The sequence below is a fragment of the Pollicipes pollicipes genome, unplaced genomic scaffold, assembly GCF_011947565.3.
Source record: "Pollicipes pollicipes isolate AB1234 unplaced genomic scaffold, Ppol_2.1 Scaffold_3447;HRSCAF=4054_pilon_pilon_pilon, whole genome shotgun sequence".
Lineage (NCBI taxonomy): Eukaryota > Metazoa > Arthropoda > Thecostraca > Pollicipedomorpha > Pollicipedidae > Pollicipes > Pollicipes pollicipes.
In genome coordinates, this window is record NW_023596297.1 from 25,149,279 (window position 1) to 25,172,673 (window position 23,395).

A 23,395-nucleotide genomic window follows, 5' to 3' on the forward strand; every position below is an offset into this window, starting at 1 on the left:
GCCATCCTGGCTTACTGAGCACGCCATCCTTGCCTACCAAATAGGTTATTCTGGCTTACCGCGTAGGCCATCGTGGCTTACCGAGTAGGCCATCCTGGCTTACGGAATCTTGCATCCTGGCTCCGAGACACTCTGCTGCTGGTTATAAAGGTTTTGCGATGGCGATCACTGTAATAGGCAAGGTCAAGGAAGCGATCGTCTTAATCCCATGAATCTTGCTTATCCCATGTGATATGCCCTTCCTGTAAAAATGGATCGAGTTTCCCGTCAAGCAGAACTCCAACGTAGCCATAGGCAACAGCCAAGGCCAATCCCTGAAAGGCGGTAGGTCTCAATCTGATTGAGCCAGTATTCTGCCGTGGTTAGCTTTACGTCGGCTGCCCCAGAGTGAGCACCCTGCCTGTCTAGCCTGGCGCAGCTGGGGACAAGGCCGAGTATGTGTGCACTGGAAAGCTTTGCGACCGTCAAGGTTTTGGGCGCAAGGAATGCAGCTGCAGCAGGACTGCGACGCACGCCGATGAAAACATGGTGTGGGTGATCCTTAGGGGGTAATTTGAGACTGGTGTGTAACTTCTGCAGATTGCACGTTGCCATTTGCAAGTTGTTTCTTGGAAGTTTGACGCCTGATCGTGAGGCTTAAAGAAAAATTGCAGGTTTTATTGCTCCAGAAAACAATTTGCGGCCGACAATCACGTTGGACCGGTTTCCAGCACAACATAGAGGTAGAAATATGAATACCCATGACACAAGTGAAATCAATATTCTATCATTAAAACACAGCTACATCAGATCGTGACTTCGCGAAATACACTTTTTCAGCACCCGGGCATTGCCGAGCACACCAACTAGCCCGTCTATAAGTGAATAAATGAAGCCGTAGATATGAAGAATGAAGAGTAAAGGGAGGGGGGGGGGGGGGGGCGAAGGGTGAGAGGCACGGTACTGACTGTTTGTTCTCTGTACCGCAGATCGTCTCCCTCTGTAGCGCAGAGGTCAAGGACTGCCAAGAGAATGCGGCGCATGAGCTGTGCGCGCCCCAAGCGAACGCCATTTCAAACCCACAAGGCGACGATGCTGACTTTCCGGATAATATTGCTGGTAGCAGGTACGTCACGGCAAACGGTAGTGTGTGCCGTCATGCTTCACCTTCCACTAGCAGTGGGGGCACTCACAGAGGCACACGAATGTCCGCGTAATCCTTACTTCACTGCATCATCCCACTGCAAAACTTTATCATGGAAGCTTTAGCTAGGCTGTCCTCTGAAAAATTATGTTGTTCTTGCTATGTTACGCTTTGTTAATCCTATTTACGACGTGTTATATTAGGCGTTTCTGAAGCAATATTTTTTATCGCAAATTTAATGTTCAGAGACAATTGAATTTAGTAGTAAGCCTGATGCAGGTTTATGCTTCAAACATTGAACACCTTCTTTATAATTCCTTGCCCATTATGATGTGTGCACACGAGTTACGGGAGTGAGTGGTTTCACGTCTGTTTATTGGTATGCTAACGTATTGTTACGCGTAGTACAACTTAATGGGTTACCCGGGGGTGAGACCATGCGACAAGCATGAAACTCCGTTTTATTTTAATCCTCAGCCCATTTTACAAGGCATATACAGGTCAGACTGGCTCCACGTCCCTATATGGCCAAGGCTGATGAAGATTTAAGGGTTGTAGGTAAAGATCCAAGGAAATGATGAAGATAGAGATGCCCAGGTGGCTTTATTAAATCACAGTAAAGAGTTAACAACATATAGAGGAGCATTATATGACGAAACCCATGGAGGTAGGCAAACGTCAATTGCTACATGGAAGCAGCAGCCTCCCAAACCCCTTACCTAATGTCCCTGAATTTATGCCTAGCGCAACTTTGATGTCGTACGCATCATACCCAAATTAAACTGCCTTGACCTCATGTTATGCATGTAACCGCGTTCCATAAAACTTAATTTTGCTTTGCAAAGGTTCTTTCTCCAGGCCACAGTTATGTTCCCACTCACTAGCGCCACCTATCACGTAAAAGCTTACAGGTGGTGCTAGCTTCACCGGTGTGGCCTGCCGTTGTATCTGAACCACTAGTTGGTCTAAATCACACGAGATGTCGATGGTTGGGCGTCAAGGAACATAGCTTGAGTACTGGAATGGAAAATATCACAGTCGGGCTGAAAGCTAACACCTCGCAGGCTGATTTGTGTTCTGAATTGGCTTACGAGGCAGGCGTTTTCGGGTGAGCCGCGAGCTGAGTTGGCTAGTTAGGAAAAATGTCGCTTTAAGCCATGAGCTGAATCACGTTCTTTGCAAATTTCATGAGCTGAGCCGAGAGCTGACCATTTCTAACAATGTCGTGCCAGCGAGCCGTACTGCTCAAGTTTGAAATGGTTACGTGAGGAAATACAGCACGCCGCAAACTAACACAAGCTCGGGTAGTGGAGAGGTCAATTTGACCGTCCCGAAGGTTTCTCCAAAATGGTTTGCGAGCGGCGCGGCGTAGCCGCGCCAAATTTTGCATGGCTATAGGCAATTCAGCAGCGAATCGCTTGGTATCAAAAATTTTGAAATACCTTGTAATGTCGTTGACCTACGGTAGGTCACACTTAGGCCATGTATTCAGCGAAGATGATTTCTAGAGAATCGTCCAATTTGATGCAACAATGGAGTGCTAGACGAAACCATACATCTTGGATAGCTTCTTAGGCAATACAATAACTGGATGCAAAAATTCCGTTGACCTAGAGTCATGTATGATGGTCAGACCAAGTTCAGAACCGATCTGTCTCATCACTCACGAGCTTGCTGTGTGGGAAAGTTTCTGGTGCTCATTCAGAATTTATTGATGGCGGGAAATGCATTATACATTTCCATCGACTCCTCAAAGATTAGCATAGGTCACTGACGTGAAATGACCCAGTTCAACATTTTGGGTAAGGAATATACTGCCTAGCGTTACCTTTGACGCTTATTGAAATGGAAAGCTGAAAGCAGTCTTGTATGCCACCATGATCCGCGAAAGGTTAAACAGGGTCACTGACCTTAGATAAGCGCCGGCTGCTCTTAACTTAGAACAGTTCTACAGGCACCTAAGACACCAATCTGAAGCTTCGCCTTTTTGACCTTATTTGACCCGAAGATCATAATCAAGGAACTTCAAGTTTTGACACAAGTGAGTATACGTGCAGGCTAGTACATCAGGCGAATTTGGTGTTTCCAACCCTCTCAGTTGCTGAAATCTGGTCAAAGTGACCGCACCTAAGCAAAGGGTAGTCAATCGGCCACTCAGGTGCATATTAACCGACCATTTCAAAGTGTTAAATTGAACAGGATGCAGCATTAGCTATAAAGCTTGTTGCAAAATCAGCACACATTTGTTAGTGTAATGTCAAAGCAGCGAGCACATTTTATGAATCCGGATCTAAAATTTGCCAAAAACCAGCCAGGACCTAGAGGATGTTACATGGCACAGATATCCTGCATTCTTATATTTCATACTGGAGTCAGTACAAGATTGTGTTCTACCTATAAAATCCAAGGGCTTTGTAACCAAATAGACAATCTGACCCTCCTTTTTGCACGCAACCAAAAAGAGCACATAACTACTTGGATTAGCCCAGCAACGATCGTACATTAACCAAATTTGGGTTCGTGGCAAAATTCCGCAGGCAGGCTGATGTATGCTATATAACATCGATGGTGACAGATTTTGCTATGCATTTGCCCGCACGTTAATGGTACGTAGTGGCAACTGTGCAGAATCGTGTGCGGCCCAAGACAATGCCATTTTTTATTTGTTTGTTTCCTAGCTGTTTCGACTGTCCGCCGAAAATTGCCTTGACAACACGATTGAGAGACTGACAATGGGCTGAGTGTTGACGAGTGAAGGACCAGATTTAATATGGCGGGCATGCTTGACATGCGCGCGCACTTTCTTAGGAGACAGGTTTTCATTCGCGTGCTGCTCATACTTCGCGAAAGCTGTGAAGCGGGAGAACGATTGGGTCGGGTGGGCTGAAAAAGTGACCGCTATCACGCGCAATGATTTCTTGCTTTGTCCTCTTCTTTGGGACTGGTTCTGGGGTTGTTTGTTATGGGTCATATTAAGGTATGTAAATATATTTCTAAAAACTGTGCTTAGGGCTAGGGCAGTCCGCATGCAACGCGCTGATGGATACGGTGCGTAATGTTTGTTCTTTAGTAAGTTATTCATGCTGGAGAGGCGGCTGCCCATTGTCGCCATCAGGAAGTTGCGGGAAGAAGTGGGAGCATACACGAGTTACGAGTGAAGCTTCATGTCCGTCTGAGAGTGCTCTGCTCCCCTCCCCCTCCCCATGTTTAGTTCGGCCTCCTAAATAGCATGTTAACCCCAATGCTGGAAGCCTGGCCTCCCAAATGTCATGCTAACCCCAACGCTAAAAGCATCGGGTAGGGAAACTGCTCCTCCTTCTAAATATGAATTTGTCCCCTCGAATAGTGCTTTGAATACAGTTCTGCCCGTTGCATTTAGTGGCATCTCCAGGAGTGCATATGCAGGGGTGGTGGAGACCAACACAAAGAAGTGTATTTCATTCGAATGAGGCTCACAGCACACGACTGCGTGCCCTTGATGCACAGCTGTGCGCGCGCCACGTGCACTTCAGAAGTGACGGGGCGGCATCGATCAAAGCATAAGGAAATGATGCGACGCCACGCAGAAAACTTAGTACGACCAAGAACCATACAGCGACGCCCATCGCCCATTCAAATCAAGTGGTGGCCACCTTTTCGTTACGAGTGTGGCGAAGCCAGCCGCCGTTGACTTGCGGTGCGGCGGCTGGTGGCAGCCGTCGCCGCCCCGCCGCGCCATTTATTGCCGATGGGAATCGGACCGCGCCGGGCCAGGTGCCGGCGACGGCTGCCGTCCGCCGGCCGGCCGGCCAGCGGCAAACACGGGCGGCGCGCGACGGCGCCGCTCCGACGGCTGACCGCGGCCGGTGGGCGCCTCTGTTTGGAGGAGTCGGAGCGGGAGCCTCAAACTGGGCTGCCTGCCGGCGTGACGGCAGGTGAGCGTCGCGATGCTGAGGATGGCCGCCTAATGCAGGCCGTCCCAAACGGGGGAGGGGGTGCCCCAAGGGGAATGCTGGAGTCTCAGAGGAGAGCAGCAATCGCGATGCAGCTAAATGATGCGTGAGCCAATAAAACTTGCACTGCTCTGCATCAGACACACTGAGTCTAAAATATATATTATGATAACCAAAAGCCTGGAGAGTGTTTCCATCGTCCTGGAGCGTTCAGCGGAGCGGAATGTTTGGGAGTGTTCAGACACGGGCGAGAAACCGAGATATCAGTTTTGTGATTTCATTTTGTGTTGCACAAGTAATTGCTGTCCAGGCGCGTCTCTGGACCTGTAAGCCGCTTGTTATAGTCCTATCCATAATAAGAGGTTAGAATATGTATGATTTTTGTTAGCCCGCGCCCGGCCGGGGGTCTAAGACAACCGCGCCCGGTCGGAGGAGGGAGTCCACTTCCCCCCAGGATGTCCAGCTTCCAGACGCCGTATGAGAAAGAATATATCTTTGTTAAGGTTTCAGCTAAGCATAAATAAGGCTAAAAATTAACTAAGATGGAATGTGGGGTCACCAGAGGTCAAGAAAGATCAGGAAACGGTCGTTCCGATCTATGCAGTTGAAACCTTTGTCAACGCCTTAAGACGGATCTTGGGGGCCCGGAAATAGGCGTAAAGGCTGTATGGAGCCAATTTAGAGCATTCCTGTTCCCTCACAAGGGTGGTGTCATATCAGGTCACCGTTCAAAATTGGTCTACCAACAGCTACAAGAACGATACTTTTTCACGATATGCTTCTGACTTCATATATTCCATTAGGTACAGCTGTGGAAAAAAGCATTCCGGACACAAAGATACGATTTGATGCTGACCCAGAGGTCATCTGAGGTCATCTTAGTTTAAAGTTATGAGTAATCCAAATGTGAAAATTTGAAGTGCTAAACGGGTCTGTGTGACCAGTACAATGTATTTCTGGTTTAGAAAGGTATGCATGTAGAAATGAACGGTAACTGAAAATTTCGTGCTGCTGCGAGGGCTCGCTTTTCACCTGTGCTTGAAAACCGTAGGGGGACTTCCACTTCCCCTCATGCTGGCTGGGCGTGGGTTAATTGAGTTTTGTTGTTTGCTTCCAGAGGAAATCATAATTCGATCCATCCTCAGCGGGAATGTGCCCTAGGAGGTGGGGAACCACTAGCCTAATATCTTCATCAGATCTAGGACATAATAATAATTGGGTTATACTTGCGGTGCGTTGCGGACAGTGCGCATCGTCACTCTGAATGATTGTGAGGGAGACAGGGTGGATACTCAATGCCCTGAGTAAGTGTCATCGCCAGTAATCGTCTTTGCAAATTTCTACGATAGGTATTTCTTTCAATCACGACCGCCTGCCGTGCCGCAGATTCAGCGAATTGACAGGTTGACAGAGTCTTTATCAACGGGATCTAACATGAAATTCATGTCATGCTGCTATCAGATGATGCATAATACACTTGTAAACAGTTGCGTTTTCTCAAGATAGCCCTATATCAAATGTAATTACGATAACAAGCGTTTTATCTCACACCTGCCGGCCGATCAGTTCGCTAAATCTACGGTGCAGCAGGCAGTGCACCAGGCCTACGCCAGCGATACTCGGCCTCTTACCTCAAAAGCCGCCGTTCCTCGCGGCTGCAGGAAGCCTCGAATGAATTCTTGACTTGTGTCGCTTCCACTTCCTTCGTTGCGCTGCGTCCTTTAGCCGGTGAGCTTCTCACGACACGAACACAACCAACGGCAGTCTATGTAGTCTTGCACTGGTACCCGAAGCATAACCGCGTGGCGAACATTCGAAGCCTTCAGTCTCAAATGACACGACGCTTTAAAACGTCACGTAGCAGACTGATAACGTTCGTGGCAGGGTGCCGATACCAGCCACGTTTCTTACGACTCGTAATAAGCCTAGTTATTTGGCATTTCACACTGTAACTATGGCGACACGGACATCATGGACCGGATGTGAGCATTGGCACTTGAATGACCGAAAGTGAGCATTGTGAGCATCGTCGCGTGGCACGTGACGTACCGCGGGACGAGAAGGGCGAGCGCGCGAGCCTGCGCCCTACTAGTGGTAAGGTGCCATTGAGCCCCCTGCCAGTCCCAGTACCCGTGTAGCGCGTTTTGATTGATGACACAGGAGATGCGCGCCCTTGTCACCTGTTTTTCCGCCACCTGACCTTCACGCTGGCGCTGTGCTGCCTGATGTTGGTGAAATTCCACACCTCACTGGCACTGGTGCGTTATGCAGCCATACGTAGTTATTCAGGCACGGTTGTGCCAGTAGCTGGTGTATACTAAACTGGACGTAAACTAACAAAAAATTTGCTAGGTCAGTTCTAAGTGAACAATAGATGAACTGCATGCACATGGCAAGGAATTTCCCAACTTATCAAAGACGAAGCATAAAACAAAGCACAGGATTTGACAGAATGAAATACTAGAAAACCAAACACTACCTCCCAACAGCTTGCTCATCGCGTAATGACATCCCTGTATTTGAATGACTAATTGTCAGTTGACGCTCACATACTCCAATAATGATTTGCGAATGTTGGGGAATGAAGTAACCATTGATCTACGCCCAGATACTATGTGACTTTATTGCGTAGCTTGTGCTTGTAGAATTGTGAGATAGTTTAATAGAGCAACCGTATTAGCCCTATTATTGACTGCATCGCAATCAGAACCCACGCAATAAATACCTAGTTCATTTTGCCCATTTGATACAGCTGGTCATGGCTGTTTTTTAGCCTTACACTAAACATTTTGTTATTGTTTATTTTCTTATCTTTTACGTAGGTTACACCAACAGATACGCGCTCCTTAAACTTAGGGTGACCCCTTACACGTCGTCGTACCCTTTTCGTGGAGCGGCTTGCTTGCCTGGGTGCGACACAATGATTTGTGCCCCCCCCCCCCCCCCCCGACGGAACGCCGCTGTATTAATGCCCATACGCGGCCGTCCGTCACGCGTACCCCTGCCGGTTCCCACCACCGATGACCAACGACCCGCGCGGCCGCGCACGTCAGGGATGATACAGATGTGGGCGGTACACTGCGCACGTCCGGGATGATACAGATGTGGGCGGTACACTGCGCACGTCAGGGATGGTACAGATGTGGGCGGTACACTGCGCACGTCCGGGATGATACAGATGTGAGCGGTACACTGCGCACGTCAGGGATGATACAGATGTGGGCGGTACACTGCGCACGTCAGGGATGATACAGATGTGGGCGGTACACTGCGCACGTCAGGGATGATACGGATGTGGGCGGTACACTGCGCACGTCAGGGATGACATGGATGTGGGCGGTACACTGCGCACGTCAGGGATGATACAGATGTGGGCGGCACACTGTACATATCAGGGAGGATACTGGTGTGGGCGGCACACTGCGCACGTCAGGGATGATACAGATGTGTGCGGCACACTGTACATGTCAGGGAGGATGCAGGTGTGTGCGGCACACTGCGCACGTCAGGGATGATACAGATGTGGGCGGCACACTTCCCACGTCAGGGAGGGTACAGATGTGGGCGGCACACTGTACATGTCAGGGAGGATGCAGGTGTGGGCGGCACACTGCGCCCAGCAGTATCCATTCTTGTTACGAGCATGACTGCTTTAGCTATGTGAGAAGCGACGCCGCGAGTCAATAGCAGACAACAGAGCAGGGTGCTGTAAACTGCTGTAAAACACCAGGTGTTCATCGGGCGATGCTTTTAACACCCACAGCAAAAATTCCGACGGTTAAAAAGCTACGTGATGTAAGGAGCGGTGTCATTAGTCACCGCAGAAAGCCATCGCTACTGGCCAGCGGCAAACTTCACCGGGTCCCCTTTGTTATCGATGCGACCAGCGCAGGCAGCCGGCCCACACGAATGACGCTCGACTGAGGCGCCTCCTGGAAGTATCGAGTGACGGCGGAGCTGCTGGTGAGGGGGTGGCGGTGGCCGTGAGTCGCCGCTGACCGCGCGTCCGTCCGCTACTGTTCCCACCCCCGAGTCGGCACCACCGGCGGCAGGCTCGCTCTGCCGGCCAGGCGGGCTCCGGGCCAAATCAATGCCGGGTGTTTCCCCCAGAGGATTCTGTTTTTGGAGGCGGCCGCACGAGCTGGCGTATTTTGATCTGTGGCGATGGAGCGCCGGTGGGCTGGTGCGATGGACGCCCCAGGGCTGATGTTTGATGTGGCGCGTCGGAAGTTCAATAGTGCTGGAGCTGTGGGCATTAGGTGGCGAGCTGAAAGCCCCGGGGCGGTGCATGCTGGGGTTCGGCACCATGCCGGGGTTTTAGAGCCATTACCAATGGTGCACTCAGAGCCGCCGAAAAATGCAACTTTCACATGGTCTTTCAACGTTTAGGAGAGACTGAGTCGGCACTGAGAATTCCAGAAAAGAAAACACGTGGGTCGTAGTTCACCAGCGTGGCGTACCACATGACCATTTGGAGCTACTTTGCCCGAATAGAATCGCGACGCTTATGGATAAACGACATATATGATATGCATGGGCGTAGGAACAGGGGGGGGGGGACGAAGACATGCTACTCACTTTTCAAGGTAGGGGACAACATCACCATCCCCCAACCGCTTCGCTTTTAAGATTGACTTGCGTTTAGCTTTTTCTGCGCTACCTTAAACATGCATGCCGATTTACCTAGTCCACCAGCCATCTCCCTCAAACCGCACTGAACAAAACTGCTTCATATGGTAGGTGGCAGCACCTTGTCCTAACATGAACGGCGAACGGACATCTTTGGGGACAAAATCCGAGTAGCCCCAGTATCAAAGGCTTCGTTCTGTCTTTTGACATAGCCTCGGTTCTTCTGCCTGCATACTAACAATCTACTCAGCTTAGGTTGATAAAGTTCAAGATGGATGTGTCATAGAGGTTTGACGTAGTCCAACATGTCGGACAAAAAGCTGGAATTTCATATGCTGTATGTGTTTCATGCGACTTTCGCAAAATGACCGCTATTACGCCATCCGTTTAATATTTTTAGCATTATTCAAGCATTACTTGCAATGCCCCGAGTTTGCGGGCGTTTGTCATAGGTAACATTGTTACGCTGATCGCCTGACCGATATATCATTTTTGGGCATTTTGTAAGATGTTATAGAGCATTGGGCGTTCCAAGAAAGGCCTGGCTAGACCACATATAGGTTACGATGTGTGGTCGTGTGATATTTGATTGAATCATTGGTATTGTTCATTGTTATTTTGCCTTACGGGCTATAATTAAATACGTCACCCTTGTGGTACTTAGCCGTTCCAAATGCACTATTTATTTAGAGTACGCCTTCGAGAGGGTGCCGGCACGTTCGAGCATGTGCCGGTGACCACTGCAACTAATGACGACCAGAGCGGCATGAGTTTGGGGGGGGGGGGGCATATCTGAACGGTTCTGGTTTCGGGGACACGGGTTCACCTGGCGCGCTCGCCGGGCGGGGGCAAAACCGTGCGGTACCATGCACCATAAGCGCCACACAGCACATGCAATGCGTTTGTCTAGCTGTCACGATTTGGCGCCCTGTGTCAACAAGAGGACTGTAGTAAACGTTTGCGTTAGCGCTTGCGTTTTGCAAGGCGTTTGTCGAGATGTCACGATTTGGCGCCCTGTGTCAACAAGACGGCTGAGGCGAACTGCCAAAGTTGTTTTTTCACACGAGTAAAGGTCCGAAGAAGAAGGTTGTTGCCTTCCTTTATTGCGTGCTGCTTGTGTTAAACCACAAAGTACAGGGTTTTTTTCGAAAACGCATTAGCCTTTTATGCTTTATCTAAGTCTAAACGGGCTTCCAAAGATAAATGTTTCAGACTTCTTCGCCCATTTCGTCCGACAGTTTTGCATGTAACCGTCCAGAAGAGTAACCAGAGAAACATTCCATCACCCAATGCGTGAACACTGTCCACGTCGTATGATCGTGGAAACCGTTTCGCCTCCCGCCAGCTGGCATCTGCCGGGACAAACAATAAACCGCCTCCTGAAATCAACGCTAGGTGCATACCACATGCCGGAGTGGAAAGTGTCAACCACTCGGACACGACTGTGGGAACCGGCATAGATCTAATATATCCCAGTTTTCGACCTTGCAATAATGCATATATATATATATATATATATATATATATATATATATATATATATAACAATCAATGATATGTATGGAACTCGCAATAATCGTATCCTTGCAACCGTGGCGACCACGTTGATCATTTCATAAACATCCAACATGAAAAAACACTTCAAAATGCTCTACGCAGGGTTTAATCAAACTTAAGTTGGGGTCATTCTTGACTTGCTTATATATATATATATATATATATATATATATATATATATACATATTGGTCGGGAAAAATGGGATTATAATGATGACTACGAAGAATCTCCGGAACTTAGTAGGCATTTTGAATATTGTCCAAAGTTTCACATAGCGGAACAAGGGTAAATTGACCAAAACCGAATGAAAATCCCAGCAATATATGACACGCCAGATTGGTTTTCCTAAAATGTCGGGTTACGCTTAGGCGCTGACAGCACAGAAAGGTTACAACTTTTTAAGAAAAATGCGTAACTTTGTCCTACATACAAGGCGGATCAAGACGGCTACGCTGAAGCGTGGACACATGCATGCCAAGTGGACCAATTCATGCCTGAGTCAGGCAGTTTTCCGAAAGATTATGCTCGGCTGTGGTGGCCTATAAAGGGAGATACCTAGGAAATAGACACTGTAGTGGACGTCCTTTCTGCACATGCCTTCCCATTTAGTAGTGATGCTGGTCCATTAGCCTGCAGCAAAGCAGCGGTATGATCAGCTCGCCGTCCGTCATGTAAAGGCCAGTCGGTCCAGGGCAATAGCTGCCGACAGCGGACGGGAGCAGCGCTCAGACGAAAAATATCCGAAGGAAGCGCGTCTTTATTCTGTGACTTGACTTTGTACATGGAAACCCCCGGTTTCCCCGGTCTGAATTGCTTTTGTCACGTAGTTTTTGGCACGTAGTAGTTGAAACTTCCGAATTTATTCCTGCCTGAGATGCTACGGCAGGAGCTTATCCCTTGAAAAACAATCTGCGAAATCCAGGCTCATTAAAATTCTTCCACCCATCACCCAAGTCGTCCAAGTACTCCATCTTTCCTCCACCCCCCTCGTTACCGAGCTTGTCTCCGAGTGAAATTGTTTATGTATACGTTGAGCGTGCCCCCTCATTACACACTTTTGGAAACGTGCCATGCTTCCGTCAACTTCGAGGATGAGGCTATTCAAGTCTGCTTAACTTTCTGTTTCGAACTTCGTCTTAGGTTATAGGTTAGGTTATACTGGACTTCGTTTAGTCGTTATAGGTCAGGTGTGACCATGTGTCGACGTAGGTCTGGTTAGGTTGCGGATTGGTTGTGACCATGTGTTGTCGCAGGTCTGGTTGGTTGCGGATTGGTTGTGACCTAGTGTTGTCGGCAGGTCTGGTTGGTTGCGGATTGATTGTGACCTAGTGTTGTCGTAGGTCTGGTTGGTTGCGGATTAGTCGTGACTCATAGTGTTGGTCGCAAGGTCGTGGTTGGTTGCGGATTGGGTTGTGGACGGCTAGTGCTTGTCGCAGTCTGGTTGGCTGACAGATGGATTGTCGACGCTAGTGTTCGTAGGTCTGGTTGGTTGTGGATTGGTTGTGACCTAGTGTTTGTGCGGAGGTCAGGTTGTGACCGTGTTGTCAGCTGGTGCAAAATGGTCGGAGTCCTTGGTTGTGACCTTGGCGAGTCAGGTGCAGTGTGCCAAAACGGAGGTTGTGAAAGGTGTGAAAGTTTTGAGACGTCCCATGGAGACGTGGGAGTGTGTCTTTACAGATCGGGTTCGACCGTGTGTTGTCACAGGTCCGGTGGGACGGGCTCTCACAGGTCGAGTGTGACCCCGCGTCATCACGGCGCCGGTGTGACGTCATTCCTTCCGGTCCGTTCCACCGCCAGCCTGTCGTGACCGGGCATCGTCAGGGGACAGGTGTAACCGGTGCGCTCGGACAGGATAATACGGCCGGAGCGGCCTGGGAGCGGCCGGCTGCGCCGCCACTGACCCGATCATTAGCGGACGCTAGCCGTCAGCACGCCGACACCGGCCGACAATGCGCGCCGGCCGACGTGTCTGGCCGGCGGCGCTCCGTTCAAAGGCACGGGAGGCGCGGTCACGGACGGTCCATTGTACTGCCGCTGTCGATGTCCGGCCGCCACCAGCCACCATTTACGCCGGCGGGCACGATGCCCCGTCTTCAACAAACCCGCTGCCTCTCGTTGTCATGTTGATACACTTCCATGCCTTCCTCCGGTGTGAAGTGTTCAAAACCGTTGAAGTTAGGTAGAAGCATTGAATGATGTCCAACCAAACCGTAGCATGTTAAGGATATTACGACTGTAGTCTAAAATCGTATTCGCATGCGCATAACGCACGCCCAGCGTGTGCCATGTACTCAAAGTTTTAACGTAATGCGTAGAAAAGAACCAGTAAGAAAAAAACGGAAGGACCGGAGTCAGTCTCCGGAAAGTATGCATGCGTGAGGGGGTGCAATTCGAAAAAAATCCACCCTCCCGCTCGGAAAAGGATGGAGCAAATTCAAGAGTATACCTCAAATTTTCTTCGCATGTTACCTGTCCTGGCACAACAAAAAAAATTGTCCTTTTAGAAGGCACCTTCTCATCCACACAAACCCTAGCAACCAAGGTATTCCCACTGACCACTACTTGTCCTTGGTTTTAACGACGTGAACTGCCAGTGCGGAAGTACCACAGTCATGTTCTCCCACTTAGCTCGGGCAAAAACTAAGGCTTAGTCGAGTATTTCATGGAAAGAGCAATTTCCTGGGCAAAGTAATGATCTAGGAATTACAGCTTCAATATGCTCAATACGTTCAATCTGTTTTGCGATCCTTAGCCCCGACAAAACTATCATATAAGTATCTAATCTTTACCTGGAAAGCACGCATTCGGGGTATTAGGTCTTCCGAACATTCGCTTAAGAAGGAGCTGCCTAAATCGCATAAACCCTCGTCCCGTAGGAGGGGATAGATGTGACACACTGAAAAAATTGAGGACATCTCTCCAGCATGTTGTGCAATCGCAACTAAATTTCCAGTGGCCTATGGGGCACACACGGTTCTCGCTAAGCTCAATCTTCGAAAGTTCGGAAATGTCAGGGGAGGGGTCCGCACCCCCCCCCCCCCTCGCCGTGTCACTCGGCGTTATGAAAAACAGCAGACTAACAGGCGCATGAGCGATGGCTATATAGATGGGACCTGGCAAAAAATAAAAACGTTTCTAAAACGAAACCGTATTATATCACAGAGTAGTAAATACATAACACCGTAAGGTGCGGTGATGGTCGGATGAACTTCGGTTCTGCTAGTTCCGGACGAAAAAATGTTAGGCCTTTATATATACAATTACCCAGTGCTTATGTCTACCTACACTCTGGGCACTTGTAAACTAAAATTACTGGCCCCGACACGACGACCCAAGAGCATTTTTGTTCACCGGGCTGTACAGTCTCCTGCGCCGACCGGCCTCCGAGCCACGAAGGATCGCCTCAGCGCGGACAGACGATGGCTGCTCCCCAAGTGTCACTGCCCAAACTCGAGGGCGCGGACGACCCGTAAATATCCGACACACTCGTCACAAAAAGGCTCGCCCAATCAGCTCAAGACACTTATCGGTGGGTCCAATACAGAACGGTGTGACAGGAAACTCGCACTGAGCGTGCACCAAACTACGAGGGTGAGAGAAAACTTAAGAAGCAGCCGTTATTTGTCAAGCGGCGCTCCGGTGGAGAAATTAGTGTTTCCCGCGCACCAGCCGACCAAGGAGGGCCCGACCCAGACCGGCTGACGTCACTAAAACGCTGAATCAACAGCCATAGTCCAGAACTGGCAGGTGGAACCATTAAAGTCAATGTTCCATCTTTGTTTGGGTTTTTAACTGAAATAGCCATTTTGAAGATCATTAGGTGCAGTTTACAGCCCTGTCCTTCTTAAGACCTCACCCCTCTAGTTTCTTAGGCTACACGCCCGTGAAAATATGCGGATTATTTCGGCCAGAATATTTCAAGGTCACCGAGGCATTCATGACACCATAATAACGGCATTCAAGTCTTGCCACTTCATAAGCCATGCGGTGATCAAGGCCAAGACAAATTTAATTGTTGAGTCGTTCATATCTGGCGTTCGTGATCACGATTTCCGGACATAACGGCCGCTAATTGGCTCTCGGTCAATGTTGTGCGAGCTGCGATGACGTAATCAAATGATGCCTCATTGAGCGGCATGTTTACTAAACAGAAAATTGGTGTCGTCTAGGGCAGCCTTTTCCACTTCAAAATGCACATATTTATAAGCGAGCTTATTTCAACTTATCGGATGCTTTCTTCAATACCTTCAGCTGTGGTATTATGTGGTTCCTTTAAAGTTGTTGTAACTTAATTACGATAACAATTAATAACTGATAACACTGTGCGTCCAAACAATTGACGCTTGTCATTCGAGGGTGCATGCCACCAATGCGCTATTTCATAACCTGTCTGCTGGGCTACTTTCGTAGGCGCCTTAAAAGGAATGGCCTGCTTTGAAATCTATTTTATCCGTTTTGCCCGCTACAAATTGATATTAATCCCCTCCTAATCTACACTCACCAACTGATATATGATATATAACGATGTTTGTCAGGACAGCTCATTTACTTGAAGTTGTCCTACTTCAGTGAGTATCGATCGGCCCTTTTGCTGTACCCCATCCAGGATGGGAGGTGCGCCACTGCCGCCGGAGACCGCTGCACGTGACGTGTCGATACCAGACAGGGCTACCCCCTCCCCCAGCTGTCCAGCGTGCATGAATTTCACCGTGGTTGTGCCAGTGACACGTAATGGCCTCACTGTGCTTATGTATGAACAACCCTGTCAATTTCCTAAGCTTTTGTCGCATCAATGACTCAACACAGAGTGTTGAACGGTCAATCAATTGATGTTTATCAGCATTGCACCGACAAGGTGCTACACAAATCCCGCTATGGCAATGGTAGGATGTTTGTCAGCATTGCACCGACATGGTGTTGCACAGACCCCGCTGTGGCAATGATTGCTATCGGTGCATGGTCATTGCAGCGCTTTGAGGAAATAATGATTGACCTTAAAGGTGCGCTGGCTACCTGCACGCGCGCCAGTTGTACCTGCCAAGTAACCTCATCACACTTCTACTATATGTAAGAGAGAAGCGGCTCTATGTATGTCATGGCATGCACTGGAGTATACAATAGTTTCCAGTTCAGTTCAGGTTAGCTAATTAACACTCACCTTTCGAGTGGGGCTAAGAGACTTTGAGGTCGTGAAAACTAAGCAAGCTAGAGCCATGGAGAAAAGGGATTGCGAAGACTAGTTAAACTGGATTTAATTGGTGTGAATAAACCATGGCTAATCTGACCTTTGATAGGCCAAATCAAGTCATCATGGCCAAATTCGTACCTGGCAAAACATAGCCCACCAAGACCTATTGATCCATCCTGTTATCTCAAGAACTAACATGCTACGCAAACGCGAAACACGGGGCTTAATTGTTCTTGGAAAACTATCAGATGGGCACTAGTAGAAATCGACGGATGTGGCCTGTAATGCGTGATGTCAGGTCAGAAAACCGTAGGCTATGGCTGGGTTGGCACGTGCTGTGGTACTGAGAACTAAACAGACATGCAGGGAAAAGGCGTTAGGAAAAGAAAGCTCGAAACCTCGAAGGCTCTAAGATATTAAACCTTGAATGGCATGACATTCACATGGCCAGATCTGGTCATACAGGTAAAAGCGTGGCTTAGCATGACCTTGTATAACATGACATGGCAAAAACCCAAAGGGATGGAAATGCACTGAAGAATGACAAGTTAAGAAAACAACCGATAAACGCGCATGCAGTGCACTTTCTGCGAGAAATAGACGGTACCTGTCACTTCTGAGTACAATGTTAGGAACATGATCTCGAGAAGCATGAACGTTAAGGTCAGCGACTTCAAGTTTTGAACAACTATGATGTTCATATAAAATCAATCACACAACACCTCAGCACCGTGTTAAAAAATGATCAATAATTTATTTTAGAGATCGTTTGAGCTTCTGAGGACCTCATGGATAAAATCATGGACTGAGTGCTAGTGGCTTATGATATCCAGACGTCTCTGATCTTTCTGGATAAACGTTGAGCGTGATGCTGCATATGCACACTAATGCATGCCACAACAATTAGTTAAGAACTTTTGACAATTCCCTTGGCAGTAAAGCACTATTATGAACTTATAATTTGTTGCAGTGATGCAGAAAGGTTTTTGGAGGTGAAGTGCTGTGTAGGTAATCTTTAGAACGAAGTCGTAGTTTTAGTCATAGGTCATGAACAGGCTTAAGGTCAGCAAGTTTGTAGTATCCAGCATCTTTGAAAGCAGCGTTAACTTAAATACCAAAGACTTCTGCCCTAGAGAGCGGCACGTACGATGCATGCATTCAAAGCTTGTAATAAACGACGTGTAGTACTTCATAAATGATGTAAAAAGCTTTGTAAAAACTTGTGTAAATAATCGGACCTTCAGCGTTTATTAATGGCTCACACCATTTTATTTTGACAAGGAGGGTTCAGAGTGAGGGCTGTCGGAGCAATCGGAAAACACACGTTGAAATGAATGCTTCACACCGCATGTCCGCTGTCATCGCTGGTAATTAAGCTCCAATGTCCCGTGAATTAAGAAGAATGGAAGGCACAATATCGTGATTTGTCACAAGCGCCTTTAGAATGGATCCTCAACGATAGAAGAAACTGTTCTTTCCGAATTGGCGCCGATTTGTTGCTATTTAAGAAAATTCACCTACGTTTTGGTGCTGTGTCCCCATGACCGAGCCTGAAACGCTGGTGTCTAACTCCAAATATTTTGCAAGTTCAGCTGCTGTTCATCCATTGCTTTCCAAGTCAGCTTTTTACAACCGGTAGCTGCACCAATCAGCCATTGTGATGCGACTTCGGCGGGACTGAATCAGACAACAATTATTCTGATACGCTCGGTCGCACACGAGCCCCTTCGGCGGTCCGATTCGTTTCAATTCGACTTTGATGGGCATTATTCAGCAGTCGACGTGTATAAGTCAGGCATTAGAGATGGCCGCCGAAGCGATCCGGGAACCCGAATTTTGCCGGCCAGCGTATGGATCGGCTCCCGGATCTACCACCGGTCGAACTTTACGCCGGTCTGCTAGATGACTCTTTAATTACGCGGCCCGACGGGCGCCGGCCATTGGCCGCCGCCGGGGGTCACGTGACCGTCCGGAGGGGACCCGTGCCGGGTACGGCGGGAGGGCTCGACCCACGAGGCGGCACGGTCGGGCGCCGCCCGGTCAGACCGTTTCCAGTCGTCGGTCGCGTCGCCGGCGGGTCGGCAGCGCGCCGCCGTCGACGGCGACGTCCCAGTCGAGATCGACGCGGGCGCCCGTCGGGACCGTCGCAGACCGAGCGGCCAGGCGGGACGCAGCCGCACACCGCTGACGGTGCTGCGCCGACACGGTGCCGGCCCAGTGAGGCGTCACGTGCCGCTCGGCTGCAGCCGGCAGTCCGCCAGTGCCGCGTTCCGCTGCCAGGCGCCTCTCTCTGCACATCAAGAGTCGAGATAAGCCGTTCACTATACTCAAGAGGAGTATTCATTTCGAAACGGCTTTTCAAACGGACCATCTCCTGAAGTCGAAGAAAGGGTTTCAGCGGGGTGACCTTGACAGCTCAACTTATGTCGAACAGCTGACTTAATAAGCCTTCACAACTAATGGACTCGTGCGATCTGATATTGGTGGACTGTCGAAGCGAAGACACCCGACTGAACACGCTGTGCCGCGTGCAGTAAGCCGGCTGTGTGGCCAGATAGGGCCGGTGGGAAGACTGACCGCTCCGAGTTGAGGACGGGCCGACCGTACCGGACCGCGGCAGCCGGCAACTGTAAGTGAACCGGCCGGCCACCCTGATCTGGGCTGAGATGGCCGGGCGCGCCCGCTCGGTGCGGACAAGAGCCAGCGGCGTCGGCCAGCTGGCGGCGCGGCACGCCACGGCGGCCCGGCTGCGACCGCTGCTGCTGCCGCTGCTGCTGCTGGCCGGCTCTACGCGCCCGGCTGCCGGCAGCGAGTTCCCGGAGAGGGAGTGCTGCGACTCGATCCCGCCGCTGCCAGCGCAATTCACCACGCCGCCCGTGTCGGTGGGCACGGCGCTGGCCGAAGCTGGCCCGTCCACCACCCACAGACCCACAGGTAGGCTGGCCCGTCCACCACCCACAGACCCACAGGTAGGCTGGCCCGTTCACCACACACAGACCCACAGGTAGACTGGCCCGTCCACCACCACAGACCTACAGGCAGGCTGGCCCGTCCACAACACACAGACCCACAGGTAACCTGGCCCGTCCACCACCCACAGACCCAGTGGTAGGGTGGCTCGTCCACCACCCACAGACCCACAGGTAGGACGGCCTGTCCACCACCCACGGTCTCACAGGAAGGCTGACCCGTCCACCACCCACAGACCCACGAGTAGGCTGACCTGTCCACCACCCACAGACCCAGGGGTAGGCTGGCCCGTCCACCACCCACAGACCCAGGGGTAGGCTGGCCCGTCCACCACACACAGACCCAGGGTTAGAGTGGCCCGTCCACCACCCACAGACCCACAGGTAGGCTGACCCGTCCACCACACACAGACCCACAGGTAGGCTGACCCGTCCATCACATACAGACCCACAGGTAGGCTGGCCCGTCCACCACACACAGACCCAGGGGTAGGGTGGTCCGTTCACCACCCACAGACCCACAGGTAAGCAGCAGGACACCAGGCATGATCACCCGTATATCGGACCATTGACAGCCGCGCGCCAGTCATACCATCCGCGTACTCGATAATGGTCGCTGTCAGAGCCAGGGAAAGCTTAGTAATTACCCCATTCTCGGATGATGTTTGATGCGTTTTGCTTTGTCTGTGCGTCTCAACACAGGAGAGGCAAGTCAAAGGTGAAAGTCTCTGAGACAGGTTGTAAGGGATGTCTAAAGGACGTCAGGGATGACAAGGCATCTGTAAGTCGTCAATGATATTAAATACGTAAGACATACCGACGTGTATACTAGCATTAAAAATATCGAATGAAACTCCAGGAGTGGTGCAGGAGAGCTTAAGCAGTTTAAACGAACATAAGACTTGTCAAGGATCCCGTTGATGAATGATACACGTCCTAATGCGTGGTACCTGCTGCTCCGAATGATGCTTTCCCTTTTCGTACCCGTATGCATTGCGCCTTTTTAAGGTGATGATGGGGAATTGAGATTAAACTTGATTGATTGACTGAATGAGATAAAGAATTGAGGGAAAACAAGCATGTTTGTCCTTCGTTGGGTTTTGTCTGTTTTTCTCTAACACAACGGAGGCCACTTGGCGGCCGTTGGCATCCTACAAGAATCATCACAGTTCAGAGGACCAGTGACGTGGAGAAGCCTCCACAAATCACAAAAGTCCAGAGCGGGCTTCAGCACATCTTATATCTAAGTGCACTTTACATAGAACAATCAAACATCAAACCGTAAGGTATACTTTGAATTGTAATTCGTCCTGGAATGAGGGGAGACCTAGTAATTACTTTGAGCGGCAAGTTTCTGGAAGGACAGTTCTGAGAGGACAGGATATTTTCCGGGGGGGGACGGTGATGTCATCATCGAACTTGTCCTGAAGTGTCATGCGTTCTTGAGTAAAGGGTGATGGATGGAATGTCCATGAACCTCAGGATAGCAAACAGATGGCCTGTCAATCATTTTAATCTCGAACTAAATGCATAACTCGCATGAGATTGCGTGATAACAGATAGATGGACTCGGCCGTGGTGATGAACCAAATTTTTTGTGATTTCTACATTCCTGCGTACGCACGGTATAGAACCACTACGGCATGAATCAGCACTCACTTCCTGTTAACATTAATTATGTTAAGCATTGAGGGACCGAACTTTGAGGCAGCTGTTGATCTCAATTACAGGATGCAAACGAGTTAACGTCTATGGCTATTGTCAAATGAGTCACCCGATACCTTCAAGTAAAAAGTTACTTCATGTGGTCGAATATATCTAAGGGGACTTCACACCAGCCCATGCTTCTGTCCAGACACGTTCACCCTGTGATAGACAGACGTGAATGGCCATTAAAGGAGCAAATCTGTAAGAGCTTGATACAAGAGCCCGAACTTAGGCCAGTTGAGGCGTGATAAACCAAAACCCAAACGGTATCGCCTCCCCTTCAGTGGGACAAGGCAGAATTAGGCTGACTGAAGACTGAGGATTTTGTTACGACTTGATCTAATGGCAAATAACGGCAGGGTTTTTTGCTCCTCTTGATACAGAGGGTGTTTTGCCTCTTCCTTGACGCGAATGTATGTTAGAGATCAAAGATTGGACAGCGTCTGCACATACATTTCAGAGAAATATGCCTTGAATCGTAGAAACACACCAGGGTTCCAATCGCGTTCATCGTTCAATCGTCTCCCACGGTTGCACGACCCAGTGCCGTATGTTACTTGTTTAGGACCGGGGACCTGATACAAAAAGGCCTCAAACCTGACAAACGTCTCTGCGGCACGAGCTGATGTTCGTTAGGTTCCGGACGAAATATATTGCTGAAGCACGAAATCCAGCACTTCACCGATTGGCCAAGTCCGTGATATGCTACTAAACCGATAGCTGGCCTATCTTTTGGAAGCAAATCACGGGAATTCCAACACGGCCAACGAAGCTATGCCTTTTGAAGTAATAGATGAACTAAATCAGATGAGCGCGAGTGACCGAAGACACTGACCAGTTAATTTTCTGGTTGGCGCACAGTGTCTGGGCCCGGTAATTCCCTCCACTCAGCCTGCGGCGCCACCCGGGGAAATGCCACCTGTCTCGTCACGACACGCAACATTGTGCCGCCGGCGGCCACAGCGCTGCATGACAAGTTGGACAGGAGTGCCCGGTTCCCACGCGGCGCCGGCCGGCCGGGTTCATGGCGAGCCCCTCACTTGCCTACTAACCCGTACTTCATCTGGACCCCACCCTGTTCTCGTAAGTGTAATAAAGCACGTAGGATTATAACGCTGGGGCCCGAGGCAGCTTAAGAACGCAAGGTTTACACGGGCGGGTAAGATATCTTAGGCACACGCTTCATGACCATATCTGGTCGAAGTCGAGTTTATTTGGTACTAAGCAGCAAACGTTTCCCCAAGAATGATCCTGTGTAATTTGAGCGCCAAATACGCGCGTTCTTAGGAGCATATCGGGTTCCTCGTACCTACATGTTGATCATATACATAGCCAGTTGATACGTGTCTTCGTAAAACACAAACTGCAATATCTAGCATAGAAGTAGAGTTTGGTGACGCCACGCCTTCCCTGAGCTGAGAATCGCTGGTCACACCAAAGCAGTAAAAGGCATGATGAGATGCATATGAAGTCACTTTTGTGTCTTCACCCAGTATGGCGCTAGTGGTATCATGATCTTCGATGCCATGCCGTAGTTCTCACTCACAAGAACGGCACATCAGATCTTATGTTTCTCAGGGAAATTCTGGGGGAAAATCAGACTCCTGGTACTGCTCCTATGCTTCTCTTCACGTGTGCAGCGTTGACCGATGTCAAGAGGCTGCTTACTGCGCTCAGGCGCGGGAGAACACGATTGTGTCGAAGTTTGTTTTATCAGGTTACCGAAAGATTCAAACACTTTCTCGTATCATCATGCCACAATGCAATGTTTGGTGGTGCAGTTTCGATCTACAGTAACAAAGTACATTTCATATTGAAAGCATAGGTCGCGTTTAATGTTACACATCTCGTTGTACATATTCATCGTTGCAGTCTGTGTCACCAATTGAATCAGAATCACGAATGTCCTGTTCTGAATACGCTCTTTTCGTGATGGCCTGGATCGATGAATACATACGTAAATCAATGCGAGGAACAGCTCTCATTGATGGAGGTGGATAACTTTGACTGCTAATGCCATCAGCCGGCTCCTTGGGCCTTCACGCTCAACGTTTAAACACAAACATTAAACCAGCTAGCCCGCCAGACGCTGCTATTCTGATGCGTGCTGCAGAAATTATAACAACTATTAATTTCGTCCCAATTCCATTGTAAATTAACCATTCGTTTTAATCGCGGAAAATTCTTGGCTAAGTTCCATTTCAGGAGCGCCATTTATCTGCCTATTGATCCTTTAATGCAAAGGAGCGCCTGACACGAAACATTTCAGAATAACAAACCAGCTGAACG

General features: G+C 49.4%; 1 protein-coding gene across 1 annotated transcript in view; it reads left to right on the forward strand.

The window, feature by feature from the left end:
• LOC119092339 (uncharacterized) overlaps positions 1-23,395 on the forward strand; it is a 60,256-nt gene that overhangs the window by 8,217 nt on the left and 28,644 nt on the right. Inside the window, exon 3 of the mRNA XM_037215304.1 lies at positions 969-1,105. Coding sequence (XP_037071199.1) covers positions 1,012-1,105 — 94 coding nt within the window. The 5' untranslated portion in view covers positions 969-1,011. The remainder of the gene's footprint in view (positions 1-968; positions 1,106-23,395) is intronic.